This window comes from Oryx dammah, unplaced genomic scaffold (genome assembly GCF_014754425.2).
Source record: "Oryx dammah isolate SB20612 unplaced genomic scaffold, SCBI_Odam_1.1 HiC_scaffold_27, whole genome shotgun sequence".
Lineage (NCBI taxonomy): Eukaryota > Metazoa > Chordata > Mammalia > Artiodactyla > Bovidae > Oryx > Oryx dammah.
Genome location: NW_024070211.1, coordinates 64,570,842 through 64,583,134, shown reverse-complemented (window position 1 = coordinate 64,583,134; position 12,293 = coordinate 64,570,842). Strand labels below are relative to the sequence as shown.

The 12,293-nt window shown below is 48.2% G+C and overlaps 1 protein-coding gene across 1 annotated transcript in view; it reads right to left on the bottom strand.

Annotated features, from left to right (window-relative positions):
• SCTR (secretin receptor) overlaps positions 1–11,959 on the bottom strand; it is a 71,829-nt gene extending 59,870 nt beyond the window's left edge. The window contains exon 1 of the mRNA XM_040227924.1: positions 11,900–11,959. Within this exon, the coding sequence (XP_040083858.1) occupies positions 11,900–11,959 (60 nt within the window). The remainder of the gene's footprint in view (positions 1–11,899) is intronic.
• Between the last annotated feature and the right edge of the window lie 334 nt (positions 11,960–12,293).

The window sequence follows — 12,293 nt, the reverse complement described above, 5'->3', positions numbered from 1 at the left end:
GGATATAAGCTTGAGCAAACTCCAGGAGATAGTGAAGGACAGGGAAGCCTGGCATGCTGCAGTCCATGGGGTCACAAAGAGTCAGAGGTGACTTAGCAACTAAACAACAACAATGGAAGAATAAACATTAGAGGATAGTTTAGCTTCTTTTAATTCTAAATTTCTTAAGTTGTAGCAAAATATACATACCATTTGCCACTGCAATCATGTTTAAGTGTACAATTCAGTGGAATTAAATGAAAAGTTGTACAGTGATCACTCCTATCCATTTCCAGGACTTCTACAGCCCAACAGAAACTCTGTACCAATTAAACAGCAACCTCTGTTCTACTTTCTGACTCTGTGAATATGTCTGTTCCTGTAAGTGGCATCATACAATATTTGCTCTTCTGTGTCTCATTTCACATCCATGTTGTAGCATCTATTGGAATTTCATTCCTTTATATGGATGAATCAGCGAACTAAAATGGACTGGAATGGGTGAATTTAACTCAGATGATCATTATATCTACTACTGCAGGCAGGAATTCCTCAGAAGAAATGGAGTAGCCATCATGGTCAACAAAAGAGTGTGAAATGCAGTACTTGGATGCAATCTCAAAAATGACAGAATGATCTCTGTTCGTCTCCAAGGCAAACCATTCAATATCACAGCTATCCAAGTCTATGCCCCAACCAGTAATGCTGAAGAAGCTGAAGTTGAATGGTTTTATGAAGACCTACAAGACCTTTTAGAACTAACACCCAAAAAAGATGTCCTTTTCATTATAGGGGACTGGAATGCAAAAGTAGGAAGTCAAGAAACACCTGGAATAACAGGCAAATTTGGCCTTGGAATACAGAATGAAGCAGGGCAAAGACTAATAGAGTTTTGCCAAGAAAATGCACTGCTCATAGCAAACACCCTCTTCCAACAACACAAAAGACTTTACACATGGACATCACCAGATGGTCAACATCAAAATCAGACTGATTATATTATTTGCAGCCAAAGAGGGAGAAGCTCTATACAGTCAACAGAAACAAGACCAGGAGCTGACTGTGGCTCAGATCATGAACTCCTTATTATCAAATTCAGACTCAAATTGAAGAAAGTAGGGAAAGCGCTAGACCATTCAGGTATGACCTAAATCAAATCCCTTATGATTATACAGTGGAAGTGAGAAATAGATTTAAGGGCCTAGATCTGATAGATAGAGTGCCTGACGAACTATGGAATGAGGTTCATGACATTGTACAGGAGACAAGGATCAAGATCATCCCCGGGGAAAAGAAATGCAAAAAAGCAAAATGGCTGTCTGGGGAGGTCTTACAAATAGCTGTGAAAAGAAGAGAAGCAAAAAGCAAAGGAGAAAAGGAAAGATATAAGCATCTGAATGCAGAGTTTCAGAGAATAGCAAGAAGAGATAAGAAAGCCTTCTTTAGCGATCAATGCAAAGAAATAGAGGAAAGGAACAGAATGGGAAAGACTAGAGATGTCTTCAAGAAAATTAGAGATACCAAGGGAACATTTCATGCAAAGATGGGCTTAGTAAAGGACAGAAATAGTCTGGACCTAACAGAAGCAGAAGATATTAAGAAGAGATGGCAAGAATACACAGAAGAACTGTACAAAAAAGATCTTCACGACCCAGATAATCATGATGGTGTGATCACTAATCTAGAGCCAGACATCCTGGAATGTGAAGTCAAGTGGGCCTTGAAAAGCATCGCTACGAACAAAGCTGGTGGAGGTGATGCAATTCCAGTGGAGCTGTTTCAAATCCTGAAAGATGATGCTGTGAAAGTGCTGCACTCAATATGCCAGTGAATTTGGAAAACTCAGCAGTGGCCACAGGACTGGAAAAGGTCAGTTTTCATTCCAGTCCCAAAGAAAGGCAATGCCAAAGAATGCTCAAACTACCGCACAATTGCTCTCATCTCACATGCTAGTAAAGTAATGCTCAAAATTCTCCAAGCCAGGCTTCAGCAATATGTGAACCGTGAACTCCCTGATGTTCAAGCTGGTTTTAGAAAATGCAGAGGAACCAGAGATTAAATTGCCAACATCCGCTGGATCATGGAAAAAGCAAGAGAGTTCCAGAAAAGACATCTCTAGTCTTTCCCATTCTGTTCTTTTCCTCTATTTCTGCTTTATTGACTATGCCAAAGCCTTTGACTGTGTGGATCACAATAAACTGTGGAAAATTCTGAAACAGATGGGAATACCAGACCACCTGACCTGCCTCTCGAGAAATCTGTACGCAGGTCAGGAAGCAGCAATTAGAACTGGACATGGAACAACAGACTGGTTCCAAATAGGAAAAGGAGTACGTCAAGGCTGTATATTGTCACCCTGCTTATTTAACTTCTATGTAGAGTACATCATGAGAAACGCTGGACTGGAAGAAACACAAGCTGGAATCAAGATTGCTGGGAGAAATATCAATAACCTCAGATATGCAGATGACACCACCCTTATGGCAGAAAGTGAAGAGTAACTAAAAAGCCTCTTGATGAAAGTGAAAGTGGAGAGTGAAAAAGTTAGCCTAAAGCTCAACATTCAGAAAACAAAGATCATGGCATCAGGTCTCATCACTTCATGGGAAGTAGATGGGGAAACAGTGGAAACAGTGTCAGACTTCATTTTGGGGGGTTCCAAGATCACTGCAGATGGTGACTGCAGCCATGAAATTAAAAGATGCTTACTCCTTGGAAGAAAAGTTATGACCAACCTAGATAGCATATTCAAAAGCAGAGACATTACTTTGCCGACTAAGGTCCGTCTAGTCAAGGCTATGGTTTTTCCTGTGGTCATGTATGGATGAGAGTTGGACTGTGAAGAAGGCTGAGCGCTGAAGAATTGATGCTTTTGAACTGTGGTGTTGGAGAAGACTCTTGAGAGTCCCTTGGACTGCAAGGAGATCCAACCAGTCCATTCTGAAGGAGATCAGCCCTGGGATTTCTTTGGAAGGAAGAAACTCCAGTACTTTGGCCACCTCATGCGAAGAGTTGACTCATTGGAAAAGACTCTGATGCTGGGAGGGATTGAGGGCAGGAGGAGACGGGGATGACAGAGGATAAGATGGCTGGATGGCATCACTGACTCGATGGACGTGAGTGTGAGTGAACTCCGGGAGTTGGTGATGGACAGGGAGGCCTGGCGTGCTGCGATTTATGGGGTCACAAAGAGTCGGACACGACTGAGTGACTGAACTGAAATGAACTGATATGGATGAATACTATTCTACTGTATGGACAGACCACACTTTGTTCATCTACTCATCACTTGGGTGTTTCCACCTCTTGGCTATTGTGAATAATGCAGCCAAGAGCAGAGGTGTACAAGTATCTCTTCGAGTCCCTGCTGTCAGTTCTTCTAGGTACATGTCCAGAAGTGAAATGGCAACCCACTCCAGTGTTCTTGCCTGGAGAATCCCAGGGACGGGGGAGCCTGGTGGGCTGCCATCTCTGGGGTCGCACACAGTTGTACATGACTGAAGCGACTTAGCAGCAGCAGCTGCTGCTGCAGGTACATATCCAGAAGCAAAATGGCTGGATCATATGGTAATTCTGTTTACTTTTTTAAGGGACTACCACACCATTTTCCACATCAGCTGTTCCATTTTACCTTCCTACCAACAATGCAGAGTTCTAGTTTCTCTGCGTCCTCATCCTCAATCCTATTCTTCTGTTTTAATAATATCTATTGTGCTGTGCTAAGTCATTTTAGTCATGTCTGACTCTCTGCGACCCTATGGACTGTAGCCTGCCAGGCTCCTCTGTCCATGGGATTTTCCAGGCAAGAATACTGGCGTGGGTTACCTTTTCCTCCTCTAGGGGCTCTTACCATCCCAGGGATCAAGCCTGCGTCTTCTCCGTCTCCTGCATTGGCAGGCAGGTTCTCTACCAGTAGCGTAACCTGGCCAGCTCCAATATCTATCTTAGTGGGTGTGAAGTAGATCATTCCACAGTTTGTTTACCCTTAACCCTTTCATTAAAACTGAATAAAGCAAGATTATTTTGTGTGGTGGCATGTCAATTGCAGAAACGTATGCATCCACTGTTTGTATGACAGCAACAGTATTCTGTTGAAACGGCTGACTCTGTGGATGAGTCTGCAGCGTGCAGACAGTGGCCTCAGTGACAGAGTGGGGCCATCAGCGTAGCTGGGAGTGGCTGGGAAGATTGTGTTCATGGAGCAACAGTTTGTTAGATGCCTCAGAGGGAGAATGAAGGGGAAAAAAGCCCCCGTATCATCTAGGTTTTCCTAGAGGAAAGAAGAGGCTGATATTTAGAAGTCAAATGTATGTATGCTTGTTCATGTTTCTATATAATCAATAAATTTCAAAGTATTGGGAATTTCCTGGCAATCCAGTGCTTAGGACTCTGTGTTTTCACTGCAGAGGGCATGGGCAGGTTCAATCCGTAGTCAGAGATTGAACAAGCTGGACAGCACAGCCAAAAAAATCTTTTTAAGACAAAAACGGACTATGCTCTCTAGTGGACCCCTTTAAAATTTTCCTCTAAATTCACAGGAGAAACAAGTTACGGTGAAAGTACTGCTAAAATTTATATAAAATACTCCTCACAGCAGGAGCTATTAGTCTTGAAAAGGTCCCTTTTAACAGTTTTTAAAAATCAAGTTTGGATAGGTACTTTTTTTTCTTTTACTTGTCCTAGTACTAAAGTGCTTATAGCGAGAAACAGCAGTTCCCTTGCCTAACCTTTTCCTGCTCTCCAGGGAAAACCACTTTCCTTTTCTTTAGATGTATATTTTCATTTTATCTCTGTATTTCAAAATTATCTCATATTGTTATTTCTTGGTTTATCAATTTGAGACATTATCCAAAACTCTCTATTACGGAAGAGAAAGATTTAGATGTTTTTAAACCTCCCTACATATACTTCCCTCCCCCCATATAATATATTGACATAGCCTTCTCTTAATTTTTAGTTAAATGAATGGTGTGTATTTATAATGACTTACTTTGACTATGAAATATTGTTCACTGCTGAGTCTAGCCATGTAAAACGATTATGTCTCTTCTTGTACATTTTGTTTTTCCTGTGGTCAACAATTTACTTTGCGTTTTCATCTGATTAGTTTATCTAGGTAGATAGGATTAATTTATCCAAATGCTCCAACAGCCTTGATAGACATTTATCAAGAGGTCTATTCTTTCAGTCCCTGGAGCCCTCTCTCCCACAGACCTCTGCCAATGGGGCCTGAAACCTGGCTGTGCTTTTAGGGGGCCTCTCCCCGGCTCCCTCAGTCACAGTTCCATTTCCTATATCCCCTGTCTTTTTCTTGCCTTTGCTTCCTTGTTCTTCAGAAGCACATTCTACAGTAACTTCCTGAGAAAGCACATATAAGGAGGTCAACTTTTGAATCTTTTCAGGAGTGAAAAAGCTTTTATTCACCTGCTGCTGCTGCTGCTAAGTTGCTTCAGTTGTGGCCAACTCTGTGCAGCCCCGTAGACAGCAGCCCACCAGGCTCCCCCGTCCCTGGGATTCTCCAGGCAAGAACACTGGACTGGGTTACCATTTCCTTCCCCAATGCATGAAAGTGAAAAGTGAAAGTGAAGTCGCTCAGTCATGTCCAACTCTTAGCGACCCCATGGACTGCAGCCTACCAGGCTCCTCCATCCACGGGATTTTCCAGGCAAAAGTACTGGAGTGGGTTGCCGTTACCTTCTCCAATGAAAAACTACTAAATTCCAAAGGAAGGGAAGAAACTCAACACACTTTGCTTGTCAACTGCCAACCTGAGACTGGAAAGGAATAGTTTCACAGGGGAAAAAAGAGAGATACTAGTCTAGTATATACAGTGAGAAATAAAGAGGGAACTTGATCCTACAACCAGTTCCAAACCCAAAATGTCATCTAGCACTTACTGGGTCTCTAGGATGCTCTGCAATCGAAGGTGAGCGGACACAGATCTTACTGCCGTGGGCTCCAAGGGGTCCAGAGGCACCTGTGGCGGGAGCATGCGGGGAAGGTAGTGGCCAGGTCACCATGGACCACAAGCAGTGGCAGGAAACCCCTGGGAGGCCCTGCACCACGTAGGCGAGAAGTCACCCCCATAGCGGAGGGAAGGTGCACAGATGTGACAGGGGCCAGCAGGGGCTGAGGGCCAGTTGAGGACAGGGGCCAGCCTGGTTCCTATGTGTCTGCTTTGGGTACCCCAGTAACTCCAACAACAGGGAAAACAAGGACAAGAGATGTGAGTTTGGCAGCAGCTGAAGTGAGATAAGCATGGTTAAGGTTGGATTTATATCACCTTAAGATGGGCAAGGAAACTCACATAGTAAGAGAGAGCAGCGGGCATAAGGAGAGCAAGGGCCAGAGACAGTGCCTGAGACAGTGACCCTGACAGGCTGGGAAGATGAGCAAAAGGAGGGACAACGCGGGAGGAGGGACCACACAAGAGGAAGGAACCATGTGACACGGGGACCTCGAAAGAGGGAAAACCTCACTTGAGGCACAATGGGAACCACAAGCCTGTGAAAGGCAGGCACCAAGGTGAGGAAGAGGGGGAGGGACAGAGTGTCCCAGCACCAAATGTCTCTAAGAGGCTGGAGTCCTATGGGTGCCCCGCCCATCTTGCCCAGAACAGTCAGGGTGTGTGCTCGCTGCCTTGATGTCATTAGTCATAGCGTCCAGACTCTCATCAACCATGTGTTCCCCTTGGCTGGGACAGAGACCACGCCATGTCTAGGGAAAGTGGGATAATGCAGGGCCTGGTGAGACTGATGCGAGTGGGGAACGGGTGGGACTCAGGGTGCTGCAGGCTGAGGAACGGACAGAGGTGGAGGCAGGGATCATAGATGCATCTTCCAAAATGCTGGCCATGAGCGGTAGTGGAGGAACCACAGCCAGAGCTGTAGAGGTCCTTTGCCACTTGGTTGGATGGGCTTGGGCAGGTTGACTAGCTGATGGAAAATCCAGTCAAGAGAAGCAGGATGAAGGCTACCTCTGTGTCATCTCAGGACAAAAGTCACTGAGCATGGTGGGGGGAAGAGGTCAGGAGCATGGGGCTGGAGCAAAGCCTCTATTCCATTAAGGTGTGATGCAGGCTGAATGTCTGTGTCCCTCAAAGAATACATTGACTCCCTAACCCCAGGTGTGGCTCTGTTAGGAGACAGGGCCAAGAAGGAGTTCATTAAGGTCAAATAAGATCACAGGGGGCCCAAATTTGATAGGATTAACATCCTTACAAGAGATATCAGTGAACTCACTCTCTCAGAAGTCAGAGGAAAGGTTACATGAGGATCAGGCAGCCAACTACAAGCCAGGGAGGGAGGTCTTCCCAGAATCCAACCATGATCTGGGATATCCAGCTTCCAGGCCTACGAGAAGAAAAATTTCCACTGTTCAAGCCCCTCAGTCTGTGCTGCTCTGGCACGGCATGACGTTCAAGGGGGTGCAGGAGGACAGGAACAGGAGGATCCAACTTAGATTCATCTGTGAGGGCAAGATGCTGCTCAGAGGAAGTTCATTCTCTGACTCTCAGGATACGGGAGGTAAACCCACCTATTGAAAATGAAAGGAGGTAGTAAGGTCAGAAATCTCAGAAGACACCAAGGGGAGCCTTGGGGAGCCAAGAGAGAGGGAAGTGATGTGGGGCATGTGGTGATTCTGGAGAAGTCTGGAAAACTCAGGAATCCTGGCAGCACAACCACCAGGAGATTACCGATCAGGGAAGTCCCTTCCCCAGACGACCCTTGGACTCTTTCAGACATGGAATATTGAAGCTGGGTGGGCCCCAAGAGATCCCTGCTTTCTCATATCCTCATGAATACTTATATACTCTGCCATGTAAGCAAGTAGATAGAATCTGAGTGTTGTGGGTCTTATCTGGGGCTGCAGGTTGTTCCAGAGCCCGAGCAAAGGTCAGTGGTGACCTCAGCTTGCTAAGGTCAGGGATGCAGGGACCAAACCAGAGGCCACTCTCGGGGCAGAGCTGTAATCCTGGTTGTGGAATCTGGGCTTTCAACAAGGGGTACCAGGAAGAGACCTGTGCCCTCCAGTGTCAAGGGAGGGGGTTTGGGGGATGGGACAGGAGGGGAGCTCTGTAGCAACTCCTAAAGGGGGTACCAAAGTCTAAAGGACTCCCCTAAACAGTGTGGGAAGCATCTCTCCTGTTTTTTGAATTTGAAGCCCCAAGCTCATGTCTGGCCACCCTCAATAAAATGCTGTGTGTAATTCCGCATTTGGTTTGTCTTTTATAAAGTAATTAGATTAAACTGTAGTTATTGTCATTTTGTGGTTTGAGAAAGATTTCATGACAGTGCCTTGGGAGCCAAAAACCAGAGCGGCCTCTCTTTGGAAGCAGATGCACGTGCTGGCTAAGCACAGTTGGGTTTGGGTCCTTACACCATCATGTCAGCTGGGTGACTTGACCAATGGTTTCACCTCTTTCTGCGTCTCAGTTTCTTCACATGCACAGTGAGGATGATGACTGTTGGTGAGAGAAGTCAAGCAGTGCCAGGCACAGCTTAGCAGAGTATCTGGTGTGAAGTAGGCAGTGAGGGAAGCCTTCACCATCATCATCATCATGGTCATCAGTCACATGAATTTTAGGAAGAGCAAAAACTCAAAAAGAAATCCACAATGCTACCTCGGAATATTGTTCAGGGATACAAAGCTCCCAGTGACTTTTCTCTAAGAGGCATCAGTAGTCAGATCCTCTGGTGACCTTGCAGGCCTTCCTAAAATTCTGCTCACCCAGCTTGTCAACCTCTGGGTCCAGATGCAGTCCAGAAAGGGGTGGGGACCACCACATGCCAGACCCCCGCCTTAGAGTTTTTGTGTTTCTGAGCCATCAACCGAGAAGAAATGAAGAGGGACATGGGGGAGTGGGAAGGGAGGGTGGAGAAGCCAAAGGAACACATGCCCTACAGAGGTCTTCTCATCCGGAGATGGATTTTAACTGGTACACCTGCTTCTGTCTCCAGCTCAGATTCCCTGTCACCAACCCCACTACTCTGAATCCAACATCCAGTGACACCTACTGCGAATCTTGTTCACACGTTTCCCCTGAGACATAATAACTTTTAAGGCAGTAGTTCTCAACCAGGGCAGTTTTGCCCTGCCTGCTCCCAGAGGACAGTTGGCAATGTCTGGAGACGCTTTGTGTTGGCACAACTTGGAGAGAAGATACTAGCTTCTGGTAGGCAGAGTACAGGGACGCTGCTGGACAGCATACAATGCACAGGGCACCCCACCCCCTGCTCCCCTCTCTCTAACCACCATCTCTACCCTCTCGTTCCCTCCCATGCCAGGGGAGGGCCTAGCTCTTGTCCCAGCATCCTATGTGGAAAGCTCAGATTTAATATCCAGAATTACAGTGTCAAACTTAAGAAACCCTGCTTGAAGGAAAAAGGAACCCCTTATACCCCACTTAACTCACTCAAGTTCTCAGGTGGGCAGTTGGCCAGATGCCCTGGATTTAAAAGCCCTCCCCTGAGAGACTGCACCTTTGCCTGGCAGATTTATGTACAATTTTGTAAGCAATGATTGCTTGTAAGATGTCATTCTTCACTACCTGTTGTTATATGAAAGTGCCCCACATGAGGGCAGCCACTAGGGATAGCACCATCACTTCATTCATTCATTCAGCCCACACACAATCATTGACTCTTTCTTCTGATATGACAGGTTCTAAGGATAAAGGATGAGTGCGACTAAGTCTCAAGGTTCAAGCTCTAAGTGAACGTATTGGGGAGGACGGGAGGGACAGGTGCGCTGGTAAATAATGACAATACTGTTCCAGGTAAAAATCCTCATGAGAGACATGGGTGGGGACAGTAAGGGGAGGTGAGGCCAGAGTTTCTTATGAGGGTCTCAAAAAACTGCCCCCACCAGCCACCAGCACTTTTCAGTCCACTTGCAAAGGACCCTCCCTACATCTCCGTGTGAAAAGGTGGGGAGTTGGGGGGAGTAGTAATAAGCAATTTGGCCTTAGTGATCCCCCACCACCACCAATTGGGAAGATGCCTATGATTTCCCCCAAGACGAAGCATGAAATGATAAGGAATTGTTTGAATGTCCTTCAGTTTAAAAATTAAATGTCTGACCACTCAAACAGGAAAAAAGCAGGGTTCCATAGGCTGGGAAATCCTCCAACTGAAGCCGGGCAACTCCATCCCTATTTGTTGACGGAGTTCTCTGCCAAGAAGTGTGAACCTCAGATATGGATAAGCCCATAAAACCACCAGAGAGCCAAGACTTACACACAGGAAACCACCTGGCAGGAACATAAAGTGGTGCGTGAGTAGATGAAGATGTGAGCATAGACAAGCGACAACTCAGACACAGCCCTGGGCTGTTTGTTGAGAAAGGTGAGATCTGGGCTCCAGTCCCAGAGCTGCCACAAACTTACTGATAAGGAGCAGGTCCCTGCTCTCTGTGGGTATCAGTTTGCTCCACTGTAAAAGGAGTAAAGTGGACCAGGGCATAATAAAGCACCCTTCCAAGGCACACAGAAGACCTGAACCAAGGGATCTCATTTTCCCCTGGGCTTATTCCTAAAATGACGCTGGAGATTAAAATGTGCATTGAACCTTAGTCCTGAAGACCCAGCCACTTGTTGATTTCTTCTGACAACCGCAGTGTTACTGCAGATACTTAGAAAGGAGGCTGGCGGTGGGCGGAAGGTGGGGTGAGGTCACCAAAAGGGCTGCCTCCCAGCTCTGGGCACCAAATAACACACTCGGAGGCTGAATTTGGCTTTGAACTGTCCCCATTTCTCAGATGGTGTTTCCCCAAAGTGGGAGCTCAGACTTGCAAACAGGTGCTGTTGTCCTAGCACCTTCCAACTGCAGCGCTGAGGACAGGAGGCTCCATGTTATTAACACAGGGAGCTGCACAGGAGGGCCGATAACCGCACTCTGGACACCACAGGAGCTGTGCCTCCTGCGTGTCAACACTCCCACCCCTCCAGAAGCAGGTCTTTCTTATAGCCAACCAGGAGAGGACCACAGGAGGGCCACTGATGGGTTTGCAGGTAGGGTTTGCCCAGGACAGAGATTTCAGGCTGGGAACTGAGTTCCTAAGTGCTTTCCCTGGGGAGTTTCTTGGGACTGAGGCGGTGGGGTGCCTGTTTGGAATGCTGGTGGAAAGGGGAAGTTCTGGAATCTGTGCGCCCCTTCCTCACCTTTCCTTCTGCCCTCTGGGCGCAGCCACCCTCTTTCACAAATCCCACAGGCAGAGGCCAGGACTCCCTGGAGTTTGTGAGAAAGCAACATAAGCCACTCACTCTGCTGCCTTCCCTTTTCTCTGCCAGTTCCCCCCTGGACCTGGTTTGGGGAGACCAGCTGCTCCCAGAAGTCCCCAGACCCACCGCCATTGCGGAGCCAAACCCACAAGACCAAGGAGGAGGCGGCAAACGCTGGCGTTACAGCTCCGGCAGTTACGGCCAAAGCTTTCGAAAGTCTCCCCGTCCGCAGTGCAGCCGCTGTCTGTGCAAATGGCAAGGCTCTGGGGCAGACAGACTGGGTTCCAGCTGTCTTTTCTCAAGGCAAGTTTTTTTTTTTTTTTGGTCTTTCCAAGTCTCACTTTCCTTGTCCGCAAAGTGAGGGTGAAAATAGCAACTTCGAAAGTCGATGATGAGGTTTTAAGGAAATACTGCAGGCAAAGTGCCCTCACACAAAAGGCACGGCCAGGGGCGGCTTCCGAATTTCCGCCCAGGAGCGCCCGGGTGGGGTGAAGGGCAAGGTAAGTTATCTCAGCGCTGCCTGCGCCCTGGCACATACAGATTTCATTTCGGAGGAGAGGACCCTCCGGAGAGGAGCAGACAAAAATCATAGTTGCGGGGAAAGGATGGGGAGAAACGCCTCCCACTGCCCAGCAGAAGATCTGGTGGGGCCCTCCACCCCTCACCCCTAGAGGGACCCGCGGAAGGGCGCGTACTCACCGCGTGCACGGCGCAGGCTAGCAGCAGCAGCCCGGCCAGTGGCGGCAGGCGGGGGCGCATGGTGCCGCGTGCGCTCCCCTGGCGCCCCGACGGCCGCCTGCCCGCGCGCACCGCCGCTCAGCACTCAGCGCTCCCTGCCGCCTCTCGGACCCCGGCTGGCCGCCGCGCCCAGGGGAGCCATGGCCCCACCCGCGGCGGGCCCGGGACTGCGCCTCCCCTGACGGGGTGGCCTCGCACCACGCCGCCCCGCCGGTTGATAAGGACGCGGCGCGGCGTGCGCTCCTCCACCCACCCCTGCTGGCTGGCCGGCTGGCGGGGGCCAGCGCGGAGGCCAGCTGCGGAGGAGGTGGAGGGAGGACGCCAGGCCTAGAGCGGCTCCCGCAGGCTACGGTCG